This window comes from Theropithecus gelada, chromosome 1 (genome assembly GCF_003255815.1).
Source record: "Theropithecus gelada isolate Dixy chromosome 1, Tgel_1.0, whole genome shotgun sequence".
NCBI lineage: Eukaryota > Metazoa > Chordata > Mammalia > Primates > Cercopithecidae > Theropithecus > Theropithecus gelada.
The window spans coordinates 80,303,705-80,329,385 of NC_037668.1; the positions used below are offsets into that span (position 1 = coordinate 80,303,705).

Genomic DNA, 25,681 nt, shown 5'->3' on the forward strand with positions numbered 1-25,681 from the left:
ACTATGCAAAGTGAATTCTGGTATTTCCTACTTGATAACAGTTTTTAATATTGGATGCAAACCACTTAATCGATTTCACTTCCAATAATATGAAATATACTGCCTTAAAAGCTTTGCCCTAGGGCACAATCGCCTTTTAATACTAAGAAATTAAGGGACATGTGTTCCAAGGGGCAAAAGAAATAATGGATTTTTGGCCGAGCGCGGCAGCTCACGCCTATAATCTCAGCACTTTGGGAGGCCGAGGAGGGCAGATCACCTGAGGTCGGGAGTTTGAGACCAGCCTGGGCAATGTGGAGAAACCCTGTCTCTACTAAAAAATACAAAATTAGCCAGGCATGGTGGCACATGCCTGTAATCCCAGCTTACTCAGGAGGCTGAGGCAGGAGAATCGCTTGAACCCAGGAGGTGGAGGTTGTGGTGAGCTGAGATCGTGCCATTGCACTTCAGCCTGGGCAAAAAGAGCGAAACTCCATCTCGGGGAAAAAAAAAAAAAAAGAAATAATAGGTTTGGTGAGAGGGTTCCAATATAACAACTCAACTTAAAGCTCATTCCTCTAACCTCTTCCTGTTATTCTTCAGTAGACTGAAGAGAATGATTAGAAAAGAATTATCGCCGGGCGCGGTGGTTCAAGCCTGTAATCCCAGCACTTTGGGAGGCCGAGACGGGCGGATCACGAGGTCAGGAGATCGAGACCATCCTGGCTAACACGGTGAAACCCCGTCTCTACTAAAAAAAAAATACAAAAAACTAGCCGGGCAAGGTGGCGGGCGCCTATAGTCCCAGCTACCCGGGAGGCTGAGGCAGGAGAATGGCGTGAACCCGGGAGGCAGAGCTTGCAGTGAGCTGAGATCCGGCCACTGCACTCCAGCCTGGGCAACAGAGCGAGACTCCGTCTCAAAAAAAAAAAAAAAAAGAATCACAGATTGCCTACTCCCTCAGAAAGGTTAATGTGACAGATTCACACATTCAAAAAAGATAGCAGACATGAACTTTTAAACAAGCACAGAGGTTCAAAAGAGATGGAAAATAAGATTGGTGGAGTTTCAAGGCCTTACTAGAAACCACAAAACAAACAGCACAGAGAAAACAGGTTGGAGGAAATAAAAAATGGAAAAGAGAAATAATAGAATAAAATATTCTGATGGTTTAAAAAGAATCGGCTGGGCGCAATGGCTCACGCCTGTAATCCCAGCACTTTGGGAGGCCGAGGCGGGCGGATCACAAGGTCAGGAGATTGAGACCATCCTGGCTAACATGGTGAAACCCCGTCTCTACTAAAAAATACAAAAAAATTAGCCAGGCGTGGTGGCGGGCGCCTGTAGTCCCAGCTACTCGGCAGGCTGAGGCAGGAGAATGGTGTGAACCTGGGAGGTGGAGCTTGCAGTGAGCCGAGATCACACCTCTGCACTCCAGACTAGGCAACAGAGCGAGACTCCATCTCAAAAAAAGAATTAAATGGGGTCAGGATAGTCTGAGATCCTGTAACAAGAAGGCAACGAAGCAAAAGGCTCCAAAGATTTGAGAAAAAGCGTGCCAGAAATTTTATACTTTATAAAGGCTATAGATATCCTCAAGTTTGTAAAAACTTAAAAGTACAAATCATGAGCCTTTGAGAAAAAAACTACCCAATAATGAAATTCAACTAAAGAAGAAATCAATCAAATTAAGGACTTAGGAACAAAGAATCAGTAAAAGGAGTGTTAGTAAACACTTCCGAAACTTTAAAAATAACGGGCAATGATTATAAAGTCAAAATTAAATATTACAAATACTGTCTATATAGAAATAAGTAGAGTGCTGGTTTCATCTTTCATAGCAGGAATCACATACAGTCTCTAATTAAAACATACATGAAGCTAGAAAAAAAAAATAGCCTCTTTATTGTTTTCCGTAATTGTCCTTAATTTTAGGAGGAATCTTACAAGACTAGATTCTCTTTTGGGAAAAGTGTTTTTAAATTGAGCATTTTTTCAGTTTCACACTTGTTTTCCTTTTGTTAATTTGCTGTATTTATTAAATATAACATATGAGCCCACTTTTGTAAAACTATTTGTATATATGTGCCTATATGACTAAGAGATGGTTGGAATGAATGAAGTTGACCAGATAGTACTTCTGTCTGGCTGATGAACTTTTGAGTGATTTTTAAACTTTGTACTTTTACATAAGGCGTATTTTCTTTTTACAATAAACATGTTAATTTCTACAAGGAAGAAATGAGTTGCTGGGAGTTGAAAGCTTTTATATAAGCATACCAACACATTTTACATATTGTTTGCTGGAACTACAAACTGATAACCACTTTTATGAAGGGCAATTTGGCAATATGTAGCAATGTAGCAGGAACCTTAGAACTTGTGATCCTTTTACCCAGTGATCCCACTTACGGAATTCACCCTGATAGAATAATTACATGTACACACAAATAGCTTTATCGCATCATCATTTTACACATTTTATATATATATATATATATAAAATGTTTATATGAGAATAACTGGAAACAGCAAAAATGTCCATCTGTATGGAATATAAACAAATATATTACACAGTACATCATATTTATATTTTTAATAATCCCAATGTCAAGGGAAAATACTAATCCCCATGTTATTAAACAGAATATTTCAAAACAATTTGGTCTTAAATGTGTGTGTTCTCCCTGTATAAGATTGATAATTTTCTACTTAATGGCTCTACAATGAATCTTAACTCATAATCTACTTTGCAAACTTAAAATCTGAGCTTTTACTGTATCAATTTTAAACTACATTCTGTTTTTCGACAGAACAGTTTTGCCAATTATTGAACACTGGCAGTTACTGAAGGAGGGGCAAATGAGATGCTGAAAACTAGTATCTATAACACTATCATATAAGTAAAACCTAGGCTATTGGTTACTAGGTTGCCAGTTAATAGCTTTTGCCAAGTGGTATTATACTGCCTTCCTTAAGGAAGAAAGGCATTCTGTTATTGGAAGTTGTTTTATTTTTAATGAATATTTCACAGAGTCTCGCTCTGTCGCCCAGGCTGGAGTGCAGTGGCCGGATCTCGGCTCACTGCAAGCTCCGCCTCCCGGGTTCACGCCATTCTCCTGCCTCAGCCTCCTGAGTAGCTGGGACTACAGGCGCCCGCCACCTCGCCCGGCTAGTTTTTTGTATTTTTTTTAGTGGAGACGGGGTTTCACCGTGTTAGCCAGGATGGTCTCGATCTCCCAAATACAATCCTCCCCTTGGTATCTGGTGGGGGATTGGTTCCAGGACCTCCCACAGATATACCAAAATCCAAGGATGCTCAACTCCCTGATATAAAATAGTGTAGTCTTTGCATATAACCTATGCATATCCTCCTTTGTACTTTAAATCATTTCTAGATTACATATAATGCCTCATACAATGTAAATTCTGTGGGAAAAGGTGTTACACTGTATTGTTTAGGAAATAATAACAGGCCGGGCGCGGTGGCTCAAGCCTGTAATCCCAGCACTTTGGGAGGCCGAGGCGGGTGGATCACGAGGTCAGGAGATCGAGACTATCCTGGCTAACATGGTGAAACCCCGTCTCTACTAAAAATACAAAAAAAACTAGCCGGGCGTGGTGGCGGGCGCCTGTAGTCTCAGCTACTTGGGAGGCTGAGGCGGGAGAATGGCGTGAAGCCGGGAGGCGGAGCTTGCAGTGAGCCGAGATCACGCCACTGCACTCCAGCCTGGGAGACACAGCGAGACTCCGTCTCAAAAAAAAAAAAAAGGAAATAATAACAAACTGTACAAGTTCAGTACAGACACAATTTTTTTAAATATCTGCAATCCGTGGTTGGTTGAATCCACAGATGCAAAATCCATGGATATGGAGGGCCTACTATATATACAAAAGTAAAGAGAATAATAAACACCACTGTATACATCATTACCTGTTCTCCAAGATGTGGAAGGACATGAAGTACCGAATGTTAATTTAAATCTTGAATGCTCCAAGTCATTTTAACATAAATGCATAGTTGGGTCAGGTATCTTGTTAACAAATGATTTAAGTCCACCACTTAATAGGATTCTGAAGGATGCTGACACTTTAATAAGAAAAAATAGTAAATATACCTGACTTTAACTCAGGGCTGTAAATACAGCACAAATACCCTCAATCTCCTGCAATAGGTTTCAAGTGTCTTCCATGTTGCAAAATATGGAAAGAGCCCAAGCAGTCTCCTATTTTAAAGTAATGTGTATCAGAGGAAACACAGCAAAGATAGCCCACTGTCCTTACATTTTTATCTACTTATTCTGCACATTTCCAAATAAATCTATAGCATCATTTAGCCTAAAATCCCAGGCAACTGGACAGACTAATTAAGGGGTTAGAGAAAATTACCTCACCTCACTGCTAAAACAGCTGAAACATTATGCCACCAACAACTCGAGTCTGAATTCCAATACCCAATAATAATTCCAAATATTACTGGTAAATAATTATCACCTTGGCAAGTGTGCTTTCCAGGTGGAAGTATAGGATTCAAAATGAATAGAGTCTGGGCTGGGTACGGTGGCTCAACGCCTGCAATCCCAGCACTTTGGGAGGCCAAGACAGGTGACCAGCTGGACCAACGTGGTAAAACCGTCTCTCCCAAAAATACAAAAATTAGCCAAGTGTGGTGGCGCATGCCTGTAATCTCAGCTACTCAGGAGGCTGAGGCAGGAGAATCGCTCGAACCCAGAAGGCAGATGTTGCTGTGAGCCGAGATCCCACTACTGCACTGCAGCCTGGGCGACAGAGACAGCCTCTGTCTCAAAAAAAAAGAAAAAAAAGTTATCTTCCCTCCACTCTAATTGCCAATATTAGTCTCAGTGTTTTAAAACACTCTTTCCAAATACTTTTCAATTCAGACTCCAGCATGTAAATTTCCTTTCTGGAATTTACTGCTTTGCATTTCACTTTTTATTTTCAAAGACAAATGGAAATGGCTTCTGCTTCTATCAACCTCATAAAGGGTGTTGTGAACATTCAACCAAATAAAGGATATGAAATGATACTTGACTCTCTAAAACTAAAACCTGAGAGTTAGAATGCTCTATTCACTGAAATTAAAAGAAATCTCGTTACATAATATTTCCATCATCTATACAACAGATGAATTAACCAAATTTAACTCTTGTCAAAAAGATTTATTAACTTAAAATAGAAGTACTTCAAATACAGACAAAATCAACTTTCCGTTCAAGTTTGAATGTTCAATATACAAGTATGGAAAAGAAAAAAAATCTGAATCTTCATGTTGTAATTTTATTTTATTTTTTGACCTTTTAAAAAGTTTTTGGCACTACAAGGTTCTGTAAAGAATAGAAGTGACAAATTTAAAACACATGAAATTCTTTCCTAACTCTTAAGAACAATATATAAAGTCTGAAGCAACCAAAGTATGAATACAGCTAATAGAAAATAAAGAATGTAATTTTTTAAATTCTCTCTTTATACAATTCATCAAGGTTAAACAAAACATAAAATTCCCTTAAAAATAGGGTAATAAAATAGATGAAATTTGTATCACTCAATTTGGTGATACTAGTAAAAACTATAGTTCATATTTATATACAAATAATACAGTCTGTAAAAACAGTCTTAGAATTTAAATAAGCTATCTAAACGTGTTAAAATTTTAAATCAGGACCTGATTTGCTTTCCATTAAATGTCACTTTTTCTGCTGAATGTAACTGACATTGAGGTACGGATACCCTTGAGACAGCAGGATTGGCTGGTTGCTGTGCATCGGTAGACCAGCTGAAAGAAAATGGACTCGCATTACTCCGACACGTTTCCTCTTGGTGGGTGGGGACAACGCTCTCTACACCGACGGGTGGCACATCTGTCTGTTGGATACAACACAGACAGGAAACTGAAAGGCTTGTGCCTGTTTATCTGACAACACCTTAGAATTAACTTATAGTTAACTTTCTTTTTTTTTCTATTTATATAATAGGAGGAGATAAAGCATGCTGCAAAACATTTGAGAGAGAGGGGAGAAAAAGGAAGGAGGGAAGGAAATATCTGTATGTGAAAAAAGCAAAGGACACGGAAGACAGAGAGGAGGAATCAAAGGGAAAAAACCCACTAGAGAAGAGTTGCAGACCTCTCCCCTCCTAAAACGGCTTATGACTAATAAGAACTTCCTTCAGTCCCAGTTCTTTGCTCAAGAGAAGAGCTCAACCACAGTCAAGGCTCTGCCACTCTATAATACAGGGATGCCCCAGTAGTATATGGCCAGACTCAGACAATGCCTATAAGAACAAATACCTCTGAGGCAAGTAGGTTAGATAAAATGCTCCAAGTTTCTAGGAATTCTTAGTTTACAATATTCATTACCCAGTGAAAGCCACTATTAGTACTATAATAGCACCAGCAGAACATAATAAATTTTAATGTCATTCAAGTCCTACGTTTACTAAACAAATCTAATTATGTCTTCGTTCCACTAAAAACCTTTCATTAGATCCCCATTGCTCAGTAAACCAAGTCCAAACTCCATAATATGGTCTAAGCCTACCCTCTCTAGCCTTATTTTATCACCATCTTTCCCATATACCTCTCTAGCCCTAATATTTTCTCTTCTTTTTCATCATGCCAGGCAAAACTCAGTGACTGCATATATTAATCCTTCAGCTAAGCATACTCCTCCTCCTCTCTCATCTCTAGGCAAAAAATATTCCTGCATCTCTTTCAAGATCTAGCTCAACTGTCAAAATCTTGTGATGTAATAATCTCTTAAATCCACATCCTGTTTGGATTTGCTAGGCCCCTAACTGATTCATCTAAACTCCTTTTCTATTTAACATGTCTGGCTTTCCTAATAAAATGTGCATCAAGTAATGGAGATTTTGTTTTACTCTTGCTTGAGCAACAAGCACCTAGCACTATCTAACACACAGTATGATCTCTCAGTAAATGTTTACTGAATTCATGAATTTTCACTCCCAGATCCTGGCCTTCACTAAGGCTCTCTATCCCAGAAACCCACCCAAGCCTGTTAACTAATTTGTATGCCATGGTACCTTGAGTATAGAAAGGTTTGTTGGGCTGAAATCGGGCATTTCCCTGATGCATGAAGTTCTGATGCAAACCATAAGGCCACGAAGCTGGGACAAGGGGGAAATGGGGACGCGGTGCATGTTCCCAAGGAATTGGAGGAGTCAGTCCTCGAAAGCCTGGCTCTGCATTTCAACAACAAGGGAAAAAGACATTTAAAAACATTAGTTCACTCACTGAAATATCCCTTCATTCCACAAAGATATATTCAGTACCTACCATTGGCTAAGAACTATGCTAAATGCAGAGAATACCGAACAAATTTTTTTAAAGAATAGAGCATTGGTATTTGCTCAAATTAGTCATGAGAGACATACAAGAAGATACACACACACACACACACACACAAAAACATGTAATAATTGCTAGTAGAACAGGCAAAATGTTCTGAAGAGAGGGCTAACCCAGTCTTTGAAGGTTAGAGACAATCTTCCTAAGATGAATGACTAATTTGAGTTTTAAAAAACAAGGAAAAATTTAGGCAAAATAGGGAGGGGGTGGGGCGCATTTTAGAGAAAAGGAGTATCATGTACAAAAGCATGAAAGCAGGAATGCACATCAAGTTTGGGGAACTGCAGAACAATCTGCAATATAGAGATAGGAGTGATGGAGGAAGTGGTAAGAGAAAAGGCGGGACAGGTAGGTGGGGATATACATTTCAAAAAACCTTAGTACATCATGCAAAGGAACTTTAAGATTTTATCCTAAAGACAATGCAAACTATCCCAGAATCAACTATCTTGGCCTGGAAGGAGATCCTATTAGAAGCTTGAGGCATTGTGGCATAATGGTTGAGAACTTGGGCTTTGAGGCCAAACAGGTCTAAGCTCAAATCTCATTTCCTAAAACTACTAAGGTTCCATTTTGAACCTCAGATTGTTAGGAGGTTTACACTGGAAAGAAAGTAGCTTGCACAAGAGCTAGCATATAGGCAGGTACTCAAAAAATGTAAGTCCTATTCTTTTTATGGCTAACTATCCCCCAAATCTTTCTATTTCCCTTTAAAATGTATCTTTAAGTACATTTTTTGAAGTGCAGTACCCAGTTTATATTCTGGATCATTTCTGGTGGCTTTTCTCATTCAGAGTCACTATATGCTAGGGAATAAAAGGGAATAACTGCTCCTATTCACTAAACTTTCCTTGCAGGAACTCAAATGAGGAAGTACGGGATAGGAAAGAGTAGGCAGCAAAAAACCTAAAGCCCTTGTGAACCGCATTCTTGTAAGCTGAATCTTCTCAGGAGGTGAGCTAGCTGACTGTGAATTCATAAAGCCAAGCTACAACTAAGGGCTGAAGCTGAAGGGCTCAGGGTGTACAAAAATAAATGAAACCAGTATGTTCAGAATTAGGTCATAACCAAATGAGAAATGATGTTTTAACATAAAAGGGTATTTTTAAAAGATATATTCCAATTCTCTTTGCCTGTTTTTCATAACCCAAAATTTCCATAAAATGAGTAATACGATCTCATTAAAGATAATTTCAAAAAAGGGGGAAAAAACATATAATAATCTCCTCTGATACAACTATGATTATTATTTTAATATATTTCCATTCAGTCCTTCCACTTTTAACACAGTGTAACTGTAGCTGTAATATCAATTATGAATTGGGTATCTATACAATGAATAATAGTAAAGTTTATTAGATAATAATACTATATAACAGGAATAATGTATCTAACATGGCAGGTTACTAAAGAGAAAACTAAACTACTAATAGAAAATGACAGACAAACAATTTTTTGCTTCTAGAAGTTCAGTCTAATGGGTTATGCAGATGAGTAAGCAGGCAATTTCAGCAGAGTAAGACAAATGTTATGATATGGATATTAAGAAAATAAGGAGGACTTCCTGAAGAAAGTGATCTAAATTTAAAAATGGAAGATGAGTGAGTTAGCCAAGCTTTGAGGTAGCACAGAAGGAGGTGAGAGTGAGCAGCAGAGGTAACGGAGAGGACATTCCAAGCAGAAGGAACAACTTAAGATAAGCAACCAGGAGTAAGAGACAGTACAGTATGTTTGTGGGACATTAATTAGTTCATTGTGACTAAAACATTGAGAACAACAAGTGGCAGGGGGATGGAAGACTTGAAATTTAAAAAATGGAGCAGATACATCAAAGGGCAAAACACTGGGTCTGTCTTCATGGTTCTATAACTCAGTGACTATCACAATGCATATCATGGCATATACACAATAAATATGTTGAATGATATATGAGAAGGACCATGTATGCCATATATCCTTTGATCTTAGAAATCTAATTAAGTTACCATATTCTGGCACTTTTGCTCAACAAAACACCTTACTTGCTTTGTTCCAAAAGAAGCTGGAGATAGCAAAATAATGGATACTGGCAACAATTATCAATGGCAGCTAAGACTATTAAGTAAAAATTGATGAACTTCATAATGGATAATGGCTGATAAAACCTAACTCACAGATCAATCTTAAGTCACTAAAATAGTAACAACCAGACAGTAAGTTCCTTCTGAAGTGAGGAAACTGGAAATATATGGGACCCACCAAGCAGCATTCTTACCAAGAGAAAGAGCCTGACTCTAATCCAGTCTCTGAATCTAAATCCCAGTTTACAGGAAATACAGGGACAGAGGTACACATTAAACGATGCCACAAAGACATAATCAGCCAACTCCAGAATATGGGAAATTCTACAGTGCCTTCAAAAAACAGTTAATATTGGGGGAAAAAAATAGAAGCAGCAACTGTTATAAAGGACAGTTAAGAGATATAAAAATAAAATACACAGTTTGAATTTTGATTCAAATAAATCAATAACAGGAATACTTTTTTAGGCCAGGCACAGTGGCTCACGCTTATAAACCCAGCACTTTGGGAGGCTGAGGCAGGTGGATCATGAGGTCAAGAGATCAAGACCAGCCTGGCCAACGTGGTGAATGAAACCCCATCTCTACTAAAAATACAAAAATTAGGGCCCGGTGCGGCGAGGCAGGCGGATCATTTGAGGTCAGGAGTTCGAGACCAGCTTAACCTACGTAGTGAAACCCGTCTCTACTAAAATACAAAAATTAGCCACGCATGGTGGCAGGCACCTGTAGTCCCAGCTACTTGGGAGGCTGAGGCAGGAGAATCGCTTGAACCCAGGAGGCAGAGGTTGCAGTGAGCTGACATCGTGCCACTGCACTCCAGCCTGGGCGACAGAGCAAGACTCCCTCTCAAAAAAAAAAAAAAAAGAGCCAGGCACAGTGGCATGCACCTGTAGTCTCAGCTATTCGGGAGGCTGAGGCAGGAGAATCACTTGAACCCAGAAGGTGGAGGTTGCAGTGAGCCGAGATTGTGCCACTGCACTGCAGCCTGGCGACAGAGCGAGACTGTCTCAATAAACTATATACCTTTTTAGAGAAACAGGAAAAAATGAACAAGGACTGGGTATTAGATGATACTAGCTATAGTAATGATCTCATGATTCTTTTTTTTTTTTTTTTTTTGAGACGGAGTCTCGCTCTGTTGCCCAGGCTGCGGTGCAGTGGCCGGATCTCAGCTCACTGCAAGCTCCGCCTCCTGGGTTTATGCCATTCTCCTGCCTCAGCCTCCCAAGTAGCTGGGACTACAGGCACCCGCCACCTCGCCCGGCTAGTTTTTTGTATTTTTCAGTAGAGACGGGGTTTCACCGTGTTAGCCAGGATGGTCTCAATCTCCTGACCTCGTGATCCGCCCGTCTTGGCCTCCCAAAGTGCTGGGATTACAGGCTTGAGCCACCGCGCCCGGCCTGATTTTTTTTAAGTGATACAACTGAAGTTAAAAAGTAAATTTGATCCAATGTCTGAGATTTGATCAGTCAAGTCAAAAAAATTTGTAATGGTTAGGAGGAGTCAGATAATTAAAATAGCAAATTATTGGTAACTGTTAAAGTTGGTTAATGGGGAGGGGGGTTCATTATATACTTTACTCTCTTCTGTGTATGTTTCAAAATTTCCGTAATAGTTCTTAAGATAAAAATAATTATCACTAAAAAGTTAGGCATAAGTCAGGCACAGTGGTGTGTGCCTGTAGTCCCACAGCTACTCAGGAGGCTGAGGTAGGAGAAACACTTGAGCCCAGGAGTTCGAGGTTGTAGTGTGCTAGACTGGTCTGTGAATAGCCACTGCACTCCAACCTGGACAACACTTTGAGAGTTTGTCTCTAAATATATATATATATAAATATGTATGTATTATATATATATATTTAGAGACATATGAATATATATATATTTTACATATATATATATATATATATATTTTTTTTTTTTTTTTTTGGAGTCTCACTCTGTCGCCCAGGCTGGAATGCAATGGCATGATCTCAACTCACTGCAACCTCTGTCTCCCTGGGTTCAAGTGATTCTCCCGCCTCAGCCTCCTGAGTAGCTGGAATTACAGGCGTGTATCACCACACCTGGCTAGTTTTTGTATTTTTAATAGAGACAAGAGTTTTGCCATGTTGGCCAGGCTGGTCTTAAACTCCTGGCCTCAAGTGATCTGCCCACCTCAGCCTCCCAAAGTTCTGGGATTACAGGCGTAAGCCACCGTGCCAGCCTGTGTGTATATGTGTAAGTGTGTAAGTATTTATATGCATATGCATATGCATATGTGTGTGTGTGTGTGTGTGTGTGTATATCTTAAAGCTGGATATAAAACTAGATTTACAGCACGTATCAACTATTTTCTTAAATAGGCAATTAAAAAAAAATGACTGAATGGTAATACACCAAAATATTCCTTAGTATTTATGTCTAGGAATTGAGACAGATGATTTATTTCTCAAATACTCTATAATGAACATGTATTACTTAGATATCAGAAAAAAAAAATTTTTTTAAATGCTATTAATGCTTTTTTCTTTTTTAAAGAATTGTTCCTTACTGAGAAGTAATAGTGTCTAGGGTGCGCGGCAGCACAGTTTTGAACAAAGAAATTAGTTTAAGTCTTGGACCTACCATTACTATAAATTTTTTTGGTTTCCTTGGTCTTTTTTTTTTGAGACACTTCTGCTCTGTTGCCCAGGCTGGAGTGCAATGGCGCAATCTCGGCTCACTGCAACCTCCGCCTCCTGGGATCAAGTGATTCTCCTGCTTCAGCCTCCCACATAGTTGGGATTATAGGCGCCCACCACCACGCCCAGCTAATTTTTGTATTTTTACTAGAGATGGGGTTTCACCACGCTGGCCAGGCTCGTCTCAAACTCCTGACTTCAGGTAATCCACCTGCCTCAGCCTCCCAAAGTGCTGGGATTACAGGCATGAGCCACCATGCCAGGCCAACCTACCATTATTAACCGTGACAGTAAGACAGTTAAGTTACTTAACTCTCCAATTTCATCAACTGTATAATAAATAATACACCAAACAGGGTGGCAGTCAAAATTTTTTTAAATACTAAAATAATAGCTAACATTTACGTGTGTTACACATCATTTAACATTTACAACATCCCTGTGAGTTAGATGGCCTATTTTACAGATGAAACCAATGCACAAAGAGATTAAGTAATTGCCCACACTACATAATAAATGGCAGGGCCAGGATTCAAATCCAGGCAGTCTGAATCCAGAGTTCATATTCTTAATCTTTATCTAATCCTGTACTGTCCCTCCACAAATACTGCTTTCCTTCTTTTTCCTCACATTGTTTCTACAGACAGATACAAAAGAAAAGGAAGGATTACCTGAATTCCCCACGGCACCATTGTTCACCAGGGAATTCGGAGCCACAGTACGGGGCCAGTGTCCATCGTGAGACGTGTTAGGGATTGCCACAGGTCTGGCAGCAGGCTGTGCAAAGATGATGCTGGGATCATTCAGGCCAATATTGCTGGGGGCACTGCCTGGTGCAGAGTGGATCACTGGGCCATGGATGGGCCAGGATGGGGCAGGGATCTGGAGAGGGTGCATTGGCAACAATCCCATATTGTGCATGGGAGAATACTGAGCTGGTGGTGACTGGGGAAAGTTATACAGTGGCATCTGGACCTGATGGGGAGGCTGGGCTCCCTGCTGAGGTGGGCCAAGCTTAGGCTGGGATCCTGGCTGAGATGAAGGCTGGGTAATAGCAGCTGACTGGGAAGAGTTCTGTGGAAATGGCTGAGGCTGAGGAGAATAAGATGGTGATTCAGACTGCAGAAAAAACCACACACACATTTTAAAATTAAGTTATAAACATCTTAATTTTATAAAAGTAGAGATAAAATACAAAATTAAAAACTTTATAAAACAGAACTTTATGATGTATATCATAACAAATAATGAGTTTTTCCCAAGGTACTCAAACCCCCTTCTCAAGTAGGTATTGCCTCACAAATCTTTTTATTGTCCAAAGAAAAGAGAGCCCAGACACAGTTCCCATCATGCAGAACACATACTTCCCACTGCAAACTCAAGTCTTCCATCTAAATATCTCATAGTCACTTTCATTCAGTCCCTCAACAAGTATTTCCTGTATCAATTATGTACTGAGTATTGTTCTAGGTAATAAAAATGTAATACCAACACATATGCCCTGATGGAGCTCAATGTTTAAGGGGGTAAGGAGGGGAGCAGATAAAGATTACATAAGCAATCACAGTAAGTATAACGAGTATTATGATAAAGAATGTATAGTGTACAGCTGTGCCTCAGGATATGCAGGGGATTTGTTCCAGGACCCCCACAATCCTCCTGTACTCAAGTCCCACAGTCAGCCCTACAGAACTCATATATACAAAAAGTTGGATCTCTGAATACTTGGATTTTGCATCCTGGGAATACTGTATTTTCCAACCACAATCTGTTGCGAAAAATTTATGTATAAGTAGACCCACGCAGTTCAAACCTGTTTTGTTCAAGGGTCAACTATATAATGAAATCCCAGAGCAGAACACCTAAAGCCACTTTGGGAGAAGGGGAGAAGAGAAATCAAAGAAAGCTTCCCAGAAAAAGTGACCTTTTAACTGAGACTCAGGGTAAACAGAAAACTGATACAAGAAGGGAGAGATAAGGGGAGAGGAAGAGTGTTCAATACGATTGAAGGTCTAGAGGTATGAAAATACGTGGCTTTTTAAAGTAATTGGAATCCGAAAGAAGTTTAATATTACTGGAGTATAATGCAGGGGAATGGCTGAGGCTGAAGAGCTAAACAGGGGCAACACAATGAAGTGTCTTACAAGCCTTGTAATTTAGACTATATCCTATGTGCAGTGGTAAACCACTGAAGGGTTCTAAACAGGTAAGGAACATGATCAATCTGAACTTTAGAAAGATTATTCTGGTTTAATAAGAATAAAATAGAGAATTTTTTTTTTTTTTAAAGGCTGATGAGAGAACAGGAACAGTGGCTCAAGACTGTAATCCTAGCACTTTCAGAGGCTGAGGCAGGCAGATCACTTGAGCTCAACAGTTTGAGACCTGCCTGGGCAACATGTCAAAATCCCATCTTTACAAGAAATACAAAAATTAGCCAAGTGTGGTGGTGCGTGCCTCTAGTCCCAGCTACCCTGGAGTTTGACACGGGAGAATCACCTGAGCCTGGGAGGTCGAGACTGCAGTGAGCTGTGATTGTGCCACTGCACTCCAGTCTGGGCAATAGAGCAAGACCCTGTCTCACAATTGCATGAATGAATAAATAGGTAAAAATTAAAAGGTTGTTGAAACCGATTAGGAGGCTGCTATAATAAAGCAGTCCTGAGATGATAGTAGCCTAGGCTAAGGAAATATAAACAGGGATAGAGGGAAGCAAATGGCTGTGAGATTTTTTTTTTTTTTTGAGATAGTCTCACTGTGTTGCCCAGGCTGGAGTGCAGTGGTGTAATCTCCGCTCACTGCAATCTCCACCTCCAGGGTTCAAGCGATTCTCCTGCCTGTCTCCCAACTAGCTGGGATGACAGGTTGCCTGCCACCACACCCAGCTAATTTTTTGTATTTTTTAGCAGAGATGGGGTTTTACCATGTTGGTCAGGCTGGTCTCAAACTCCTGACCTCAAGTGATCCGCCCACCTCAGTCTCCCAAAGTCCTGGGATTACAGGAGTGAGCCACCACACCTAGCTTTTTCAAAGGCAGAAACAACAGGACTTAGTGACTGAATACAAAGGTTGAAGGAAAGGGAAAAGTTTTGGAAATTAGACAGAAAATGGGATCATTCAACGAGATATAAAACACAGGAGGAAGAAGCAAGTCCTGGGGGTTGGAAGGAAAGATTAACTATATTTTAGACATGTTGCAGTGCTTTGTTAGACGTAAGAGTAGTAGTGTCCATTAGACAGACTCTTTCCGAAAGCACAGGTGAGAGAAAAGTGAGGACTAGCGGCATAAAACGAAAATTAGGACAGCACAGAAAAGTGGTTAGAGCATAAGTTTTGCTGACAGAGAGCCTGAGGGCTCACGTTCCGATTCCAAGTGTCTATTGAAGTCAGGCAAGGAACTTGAACCTCGGTTTCTTTACCTGTAAAGTATAATCAGAATTTGCCTTAGGTTTTTGAGAAGATTAACTGAACAATGCATGTGGAACATATAACCACCAAGTTCAAGATAGCAGACACATTTCTGTAACAACGGAAGGATGATAAAGAAGCTTTTAAGATAGGAATGGGATCGAAGAAGAATGTACAGGGGTTTCAACTGAGGGTAATTTTTTAATAAAGCTAAAATAACAATGTTAAAAACTGTTAAAGCTTGGTAATGATAGAGATTTACTTTCTATACTTTTCTGTACTTTTGAAATATTTTATAATCATAAAGAATGAATGCATGTATAAGCACATAGTTTACACTCAACAAATGTTAACTACATTAAATGTGATTATTGTTGTTTATGAAAGTATCAGGCACAGGCCGGGCGCGGTGGCTCAAGCCTGTAATCCCAGCACTTTGGGAGGCCGAGGCGGGTGGATCACGAGGTCAGGAGATCGAGACCATCCTGGCTAACATGGTGAAACCCCGTCTCTACTAAAAATACAAAAAACTAGCCGGGCGTGGTGGCGGGCGCCTGTAGTCCCAGCTACTCGGAGGCTGAGGCAGGAGAATGGCGTGAACCTGAGAGGCGGAGCTTGCAGTGAGCCGAGATCGCGCCACTGCACTCCAGCCTGGGTGACACAGCGCGAGACTCTGTCTCAAAAAAAAAAAAAAAAAAAAAGAAAGTATCAGGCACATAATAGGTATTCAAGTGTTTGAGATGAGGGTGGAAAATTTCCTAAATGTTTTCCAAAGATTCTCCCTAATACTCTTCGAATACTTGAAAGTTTTTTCTAAAACACAAATCACATTAGATTTAGCATGTTAAACCGTTAACAGATTTGACGCTAGAAAGACCTCGGTTTGATTTTTATACTCTCTTATTCTCAGTTTCCCAGTTTGTAAAATTTGATGATACTAATACCTACCACTTCACTTGGCCACTCGCAGGATTAAATTTGCTAAGTGTAAAGCACTGAACATTATGTCAGATTTAGAGTGTTATTTAGAGTAATTATTAAGAAGTACAAGGTGAATATAGATTTATACAAAGGTTAAGAGCAACTCAGCAAACTTAATATTAAACTTATGAGTCTGGGCTGGGCACAACAGCTCACACCTGTAATCCCAGCACTGTGGGGAGCCGAGGCAGGTGGATCACCTGAGGTCAGGAGTTCAAGACCAGCCTGACCAATATGGTGAAATCCCACCCCTGCTAAAAATACAAAAATTAGCCGGGCGTGGTAGCGTTGCCTGCAGTCCAGCTACTCAGGAGATGGAGACAGAATTACGTGATCCCAGGGGTGAGGAGGTTGCAGTGAGCCAAGAATGTGCCACTGCACTCCAGCCTAGGCAACAGAGCGAGACTCCCTCTTAAAGAAAAAATAGTAAAATAAACTTATGAGTCTAAATTCTCATTCAATACTGTTTTTTTACAGGGTGTATTTCACTAGGTATCCACAGGTCAAGCTATGAGAAGACAGAAGTTTCATGCAAGCAAAATGCCATGTACATATTGACCTAACAACACTAAATGCCTAAAACATCTCAATTTTTATGTCTATTTTTATTAATGGTACTGATATTTTTCCACTAAGCAAAGTCTGAAACCTCAAAGTCATTACCTTATTTTTAATCCATCTTATTAGGTAGTTATCGTACAACTGAAGAGTAGGCTCATGTAAATTAAGTAGCTTCTCTGTAGACAGAAACCCAAATCTACATTATTCCAAAAGGAATGCTCACTCCACCTTATGTGCCTAGCAAGGACATATATACAAAGCACTATGTAATCTGGAAGATTGTATTTGCCAGTCTGAGAGAAAACACATTAAAGATACTGCTATCATCAGTCAAGACTAACACATTCACAGGCAGAGTACTTACACATTCTGAGGACTGTCTAGTCCTTATGGACTGATCACCCTGTTGCTGAGCTGAACCAGCCACCTGTTGAGCATTTACAAGGTTGCGGACCAGCTGGGCTGCTAAGAGAAGGCATCACAAAGAAAATCAACAGATAAGGAAAGTAGCAGAGAAATGACAATAAATAAACTCCCTTCTTATGTAAAAGAATCTCAAATATCTCTGCAATTCTATAAACTTAGACTTTTAAACCTTGAGTATATTAGTGAAGGACTTGTAGCAACTGAGCTACTTTCAAAAGCCATTTTTCAATCTAGCAGATCAAGAAAAAAAATACACTGATCCTAGAAACAAGAACAAATGTCATCTGCTTTTCTAAAGGAGACAACAGATTTATTTCAGAATACTTTATGATTGGGTGCAGTGGCTCATATCTGTAATCCTAGTACTCGGGAGGCTGAGGTGGGAGGATCACTTGAGTCCAGGAGGTCAAAGCTGCAGTGAGCTGTGATCATACCACTGGACTGCAGCCTGGGTAACAAGAGCAAGACTCTGTCTCAAAAAAAAAAAAAAAAACCCTCCAAAGAATACTTAAAGGGAGATAACTGAATATAACAGACTGTGGAGACCTTGATAATGAACTTACCCAAGTACTATTCAAAGTAAACGCCTCATTGTCTAAATTTTATCTCTTTAAGAAATTGTAAGGTCCAAAATCATACAATTAGGTTTGCAATAGAGAGGAATTAGAGTCCTTCAGCATGCAAGCAACATAAATGACTTCGTTTCTACCAGAAACTATGTTTGGTCTTTTCTATTTACCTGCCACACTGCTATTCCTCTGACGGGCCAGCTTGACCTCTGGGCACTCCCTTCGTACATGTCCAGCATCTCCACATATAAAACATCTGAGGTCTCTGGGGTCTCTAAAGTCTCGAGTGTCGTGGAGGTCTCGGGGGTCAAGAACGTCTCGAGAATCTTTCTCTTCTTCATTCCCTTCCTTCTCTTCTTCACTGTCTTTCTTCTTTAGTCTAAACAGTAAACTGCTGATACCAATAATGTGGGGCTAGGGACTTGTAAATTAAGTGAGTCACAGAACAAACTAAACTATGCAGGACACTCACGATAATAAAAGGACTAGCATGCCCACCATTTCATGCGTCTTTTTGAAGGCAAGGGAACAAATATTATGGCATACCTGCTCCTTTGGCAGGAACTGGGTTTTCTAGTAGTTTTGTAAAACAACGTTATATTAAATTTCTTAAAATACCAAATTTTTAAACCTTTAACAATCCTTAGAGGTTGATATTTATTATCTCTGGTTTCAAAAAGAAATTGAGACTTAGAGAAGGTAAGTGTCTTGACTAAATTTAACAGTCAGTAAACAGCAGTGATGGAAAGTTTGTTCTGTCTCAAAAGTTTCAAGTTTTTATATTAGTTTTACAAAAGAAAGAGATCTTCCTGACCTACTACAGTATATAGAACCTGGGAGACTATAATTCGTAGATGTATTTTGAGGGAGTATAGAAGATGTACATTCCCTAAGATCTGTAAGTATAGGTCACAGTATATATCTCAAGAATTCCATTAATTGTATTTTAATTATCAGTTTGCATGACTGTGAGATCCTCAGCAAGAACCCAATGTCTTGGTCACTTTTATTTCTCCTAGAACAGTTCCCAACGCATAGTTGGTGTCAATAAATGCTTCTTCATTAAAAAAAAAAGACAAAACTGGCTGGCACAGTGACTCACGCCTGTAATCCCAGCAATTTGGGAGGCCAAGGCGGTGGATCACCAGGTCAGGAGTTTGAGACCAGCCTGGCCAACATTGGTGAAACCCCGTCTCTACTAAAGATACTAAAAATTAGCCAGGCTTCATGGTGCGCGCCTGTAATCTCAGCTACTTGGGAGGCTGAGGCAGGAGAATCACTTGAACCCAGGAGGCGGAGGTTGCAGTGAGCCGAGATCACGCCATTGCACTCCAGCCTGGGCGACAGGGCTTGACGCCATCTCAAAAAACAAACAAAAACAAAAACAACAACAACAAAAAACTGAGTGAATTAATGAATAAATGAACAAATGAATGTTAGAAGATACTATTATACCACATACAAATCTTACCCTACTACAAAATTCCACTCAAATGAACATTTACCTTAGTAAGTATAATTAAATACCCTAAACTTTCTCACTTAAACATTTCTGAACATAATTATAGCTACAAATTGGCCTCTCATTTATTTCCCTCAAAATGTTGATATATATTCATTTGCCAACCTTTTCCTTTTAGGGCAGTCTTTCATGTAGTGGCCTATTTTTCCACACACACGGCAACATCTATCATTGGGAGCCAGTTCTCCATCTGTTAATACTCTGGAATCAAAGAAGTACTCCTAGGGAGAAAATGCAATTTTACTAGGAGGAATCACTATAAAACTTTTGAATCCAAATGGAAAGAAGACCAAGATGCAAACATGGTTTATTTTTACAAAGAAAATAACAGCAACAAATGTTTCACTGTAAGTAAAACCCATGATATGAAAATAAGATTCACAATCATCATCATCACAGTTGCTAATAGTATTAACCAAGTTACATCCTTACACAAAGATGCTACAGATGAATAAGAAAAATCTCAATAAAGTAGATATTACTTTCATCCTCGTTTTACAGATGGGAAAACTGATTCAGGAGTTCAAGTCATTTGCCCATAGAAAAAAATAGGTTAAGTCTCAGATAAAAGATGTAGAGCTAAGTCCATCTCACAACAAAACTCATGCTTTCTGCTATATTGGGCTACTTTTGGAAAGGAATTATTCTCTGTACAAAATTGCCTGTAGGCTGGGTGCAGTGACTCACGCCTGTAATCCCAACACTTAGGGAGGCCGAGGCGGAGGGATCACCTGAGGTCAAGAGTTCGAGACCAGCCTGGCCAACATGGTGAAACCCCGTCTCTACTAAAAACACAAAAATTAGCTGAGCATGGTGGTGTGTGCCTGTAGTCCCAGCTATTCAGGAGGAAGAGACAGGAGAGCTGCTTGAATCCAGGAAGTGGAGGTTGCAGTGAGCCAAGATCGTGCCACTGCACTCCAGTCTGGGTGACACAGCGAGACAAAAAAAGTCTGTAGTCCCAGCTACTCAGGAGGCTAAGATGGGAGGACCACTCAAGGCCAGGAGTTTGAGGCTGTAGTACATAATGACTGTGCCTATGAACAGCCACTGCACTCCAGCCTGGATGAAGTAGTGAGACTCTGTCTCCAAAAACTAAAAATAAATAAGTAAATAACAACAACAAAAAAAGCAATTCTCTGGTTTATGTGAAATATGATTGGATTTAATACAGCTTTTTAAGAACATGTAACATGTATTATGTAAAGAGGAACAGACCTAAAAAAAAGGTAGGGAACTAAAAAGAAGTAAATAATTTTCCCAAGTCTTAGAACCAGACTTATTTCTGCTTTATCTTTGCACCATGCTTATCCTTCTAAACTTTAGCTTAGTTTTGCACTGTCACAAAGACTAGTTGGTCCTAATGGTGTCCATCCTTCTGGAAGGCAAGAGAACACATCCACTTAGCTGTTTTCACATTTACCTAAACTCAAGGATAAAAGTATACGAGACACGCCCAATAGGACGGCTATAGCTTTAAAAAGACAGTAACAAGTATTGGTGAGGATGTAGAAAAACCAGAACACATATGTATTGCTCGTGGGAATGTAAAGTAGCACAGCCACTTTAGAAAACAGTTCCTTGAAAAGTTAAACATAAATTTATCAAAATGACACAGCAATTACACTATTAAGTATATACCAAGAGAAATAAAAACATATATTCTCACAAAAATTTGCACACAAATATTCACATCATTATTCATAATAGCCAAAAAGTAGAAACAATTCAAATGTCCAACAACTGATGAATGGATAATGAAATGTAGTGTATCCATAAAATGGAGTATTTTTCAGCCATAAAAGGGAATGAAGTATTGATACATGGTACAGCATGAAGGAACCTTGAAAACACCATGCTAAACGAAAGACGCCAGTTTCAAAATGTTACATATCATATCATTTAACTTATATGAAATGTCCAAAATAGGCAAATCTACAGAGACAAAAAGTGGATTAGTGGTTTGAGAAGAGGGGAAGAGAGGGAATGAGAACTGACTGCTAATGAGGACAAGGGTTTATTTTAGAGAAGATGAAAATGTTCTAAAATTAAATTGTGGGGATGGTTGCACAATCCTGTATATATATATTAAAAACCACTGAATTGCACAATGAGTTGTATATAATGTGAACTCTATTCCAATGAAGCTGTTTGGTTTGGTTTTATTTGTTTTTTTAGAGACAGCATCTCACTGTGTTGGCCAGGCTGGTCTTGAACTCCTGGCCTCAAGCGATCTTCCTGACTTGGCCTTCCAAAGTAACAGACTGCAGGCATGAGCCACCATGCCCATTCTGTTTTTTTTTTTTTTTAAGACAAAAGATACAATTCTTCATCACTATTGATAAATCAATGTAGCTAATTAAAATCATCATCCTATTTTTTGCCAGGACAACATAAAGGTCTTAATTCACCCAGCTGCTTAAGACAGAAACCTAAGAAGCGTCCTGAACTTGTTCTCTTTCATCCATCACTTCTAATTAATGACCAAGTTGTATACATTCTATTGCTGAATATCTCTTGAATCCACTTTTCTCTATCCTTCCACCCCAGTTAGGGTGGCCTACACCTGAGGCCAGCAAACTTACTCTGTAAAGAGTCAGGTAGTACATCTTTTAGGTGTTGTGACAAAATTAAAGATGTAATATAGGTACTTACATAATGAGAGAAAGCAAATTTCCATAAAAAAATTTATTGAAGAAATGTTAAATATGCTAATAGTAATAATTAGATATAATCTTCTGTAATATAAGTTTACTACTAAGAAGAATAGAATTATTTTGGAGGCAGATGATAGTTCACTCAATTAGGGTTCAAAGTTAGTGTTCCCTATCATTAAAACTGAGAGCAATTGTTCATCTGTAAATGTTCATCTGCAAAGACATTTTATGTATTTTAACTGAAAACGCTTTTCACAGATGAAGATTCAGAGTAGACAGAATAATCTAGAGTACATATGTAAGAACTAATCTTTCATAAAGGAGAGATACCTACAGATGCAGATAGATTTATAGATCTAGTAGCAGAAAGCTAAAGGACTACTTATACTTGATACTATGTACTGTCTCAGAGGAAAAGCATCCACTGGAGTGAGAAGGGCAGAGGTAAAAGGTGGACAAAGTGCAGGGCATACAGCACTTTTTTTTTTTTTTGAGACAGAGTCTCACTCTGTCACCCAGGCTGGAGTGCAGTGGCGCAATCTCAGCTCACTGCAACCTCCGCCTCCCGGGTTCAAGCGATTCTCCTGCCTCAACCAAGCTGTGACTACAGGCATGAACCACCACTCCCGGTTTTTTTTTTTTTTTTTTTTTTTTTTGTATTTTTAGTAGAGACAGGGTTTCACCACGTTGACCAGGCTGGTCTCGAACTCCTGACCTTGTGATCTGCCTGCCTCAGCCTCCCAAAATGCTGGGATTACAGATGTGAGCCACCACACCCGGTCAACATACTGCATTTTGAGTAAAATAGGTAAATTTGAAATAGTTCTAATAGAATAGGAGCTAAAGGTAACTAAACAAATATGACTGTCACACAGTACTGAAAGTCCAGCTGAGGCTAGTAAATGTTTATGACTGTACTATATACTTAAAACTGTCTAGCATTTTGACTTTTTTCCATTAGTGTACAGCTACCCAAGGACAGGCACATGATGGATAGCTGAGTTCATATACGGCACAATACAGAAGAGTGCACAGGAAGGACTACAGCACAAAGGAATTCAAGGTATATGTTAGATGGCCAGGCACAGTGGCTCACACCTGTAATCCCAGCACTTTGGGAGGCCAAGGTGAGCAATCATTTGAGGTCAGGAGTTTGTGACCTGTCTGGCCAGCGTGGTGAAACCCTGTCTCTACTAAAAATATAAAAATTATCTGGGCATGGTGGCTGCACCTGTAAACCCAGCTACTAGGGAGGCCAAGGCAGGAGGATTGCTTCAACCTGGGTGGCGGAGGCTGTAGTGAGCTGGGATAGCACCACTGCACTCCAGCATGGGTGACAGAGTGAGACTCCATCTCAAAAAAAAAAAAACAAAACAAAACAAAAAAAAAAAACGCACCACCAACAGTATATGCTAGAGAGCAGAGAAAATCTAAGTTAAATGGGGAAGAAAATTGACAGAAGACAGCTGATGGATATGGACAAAATGGGTCAACATATAGGAGAATATAATGATGTAGAAAAACAACTGAAAGAACAAGAAAGATGAAAGAACATGAAATATACTTATCTTTATCTTTCATTAATTTAGGGAAATAAGGCAAATCTATCTTGCATACTGTTATAATCTCAGTAACTAGGAGTGAAATAGGTATGAAGTATAAGCATGAAAGACTATGTACAAGGATATTTTCGACCATACAGGTTGAGTATCCCTTATCCGAAATGTTTGAGATCAGAAGTGTTTCGGATTTTGGAATACTTGCATTATATTTATACCAGCTGAGCATCCCAAATCAGAAAATCTGAAATCTCAAATGCTCCATATGAGCATTTTCTTTGAGGGTCATGTCAGTGCTCAATAAGTTTCAGGCTTCAGATTTGGGATGCTCAACCTGTGTAAGTTATAACACTGATACAAGGAAGATAACCTAAATGTCCATCACAAGAAGTTAGATAAACTAGTATATCCAAATTATGGAATACTATATAGTGACTTTTGAAAGAGAATAAAGTAAATCAAAAAATGATTAGCAGACTCATGGGCCCCTTCTGCTAGGCCCCAAATGGCATTCAAGATCAAAGATTTTGACATCTATATGTAATTATAATAAATTGCATTATTAAGAATTACTAAAAATTTGTATGCATAAACTAAAATGGGCACACTTCCAGTTTACCGAGGACTCTAATTTAGTATTCTACTAAAAAGTCTCGGCCAGGCACAGTGACTCACACCTGTAATCCTAGCACTTCGGGAGGCTGAGGTGGGTGGATCACCTAAGGTCAGGAGTTCAAAACCAGCCTGACCAACATGGCGAAACCCCATCTCTAGTAAAAATACAAAATCAGCTGGGCGTAGTGGCATATGCCTGTAATCACAGCTACTTGCGAGGCTGAGGCAGGAGAATCACTTGAACCTGGGAGGCAGAGGCTGCAGTGCACTGAGATTGCGCCACTGCACTCCAGCCTGGGGAACAAGAGCGAGACTCCATCTCAAAAAAAAAAAAAAAAGGTCACTACATGGGGCTGAGCATGGTGGCTCATGCCTGAAATCTCAGAACTTTAGGAGGCAAAGGCACGAAGATCACTTGAGCCCAGGTGTCCAAGGCTGCAGTGAGCTATGATCGCACCACTGCACTCCAGCCTGGGGATGAGAGCAAGATCCTGTATCAAAAAAACAAAAATAAACAAAAAGGTCTGACTGCATGCAACACTGTGAGGTTCCTACTGAACATATGCATATATAAACACAGTTGGATTCCTCACAATTCTCAGGTAAAATGCTTTATCAGTGTATCATAATATGTGTTTTGGTCTGTTTTTCACTGTTTCTATTTCAATTAAAATATTAGTCAAATTAGGCCAAATGCAGTGGTTCATGCCTGTAATCCCAGCAGTTTGGGAGGCCAAGGCAGGTGGGTCATGAGGTCAGGAGATTGAGACCATCCTGGTCAACATGGTGAAACCCCGCTTCTACTAAAAATATAAAACTTAGCTGGGCGTGGTGTCGGGCGCCTGTGGTCCCTGCTACTCAGGAGGCTGAGGCAGAAGGATCACTTGAACCCAGGAGGCGGAGGTTGCAGTGAGCTGAGATCGTGCCACTGCACTCCAGCCTGGTGACAGAGCAAGACTCCGTCTCAAAAAAAAAAATTGTTAGGTTTTCCCTTTTTCAGTCATTTTTTTACATTTTCAAATTTTACTCTTATTTTATTTGTCTCCCTTGTAATTATTATCACCCCATAAGAGGCTAGAAAATAGAAGTATCTGAAAACCAGTGCTCCAAGGGAAAATAAGACTTCTCTCTGCTTTTCTTATTCTACCCCCAAGAAAGAAGACACCTGAAATTGGACTGAACAAGTTCAAGAACATTCACGATGCAATGTAAATGCATGTTTGTTGTGATGGTTAATACTGAATGTCAATTTGACTGGACTGAAGCATACAAACTACTAATCCTAGGTGTGTCTG

The 25,681-nt window shown here is 39.6% G+C and overlaps 1 protein-coding gene across 3 annotated transcripts in view; it reads right to left on the reverse strand.

Annotated features, from left to right (window-relative positions):
* Positions 1–5,138: 5,138 nt before the first annotated feature.
* Positions 5,139–25,681, reverse strand: part of TUT4 (terminal uridylyl transferase 4) — a 128,317-nt gene continuing 107,774 nt past the window's right edge. The window contains exons 25-31 of one of the 3 annotated variants that reach the window (XM_025385915.1): positions 19,664–19,779; positions 18,207–18,415; positions 17,406–17,506; positions 13,067–13,210; positions 12,763–12,973; positions 7,042–7,200; positions 5,145–5,773 (exon numbers count right to left, since the gene is read on the reverse strand). In XM_025385915.1, the coding sequence (XP_025241700.1) occupies positions 5,685–5,773; positions 7,042–7,200; positions 12,763–12,973; positions 13,067–13,210; positions 17,406–17,506; positions 18,207–18,415; positions 19,664–19,779 (1,029 nt within the window). In that variant the 3' untranslated portion in view covers positions 5,145–5,684. Of the gene's footprint in view, positions 5,863–7,041; positions 7,201–12,762; positions 13,211–17,405; positions 17,507–18,206; positions 18,431–19,663; positions 19,780–25,681 lie in introns of all 3 variants that reach the window. The other 2 variants (XM_025385897.1, XM_025385906.1) reach the window with 2 other exon arrangements.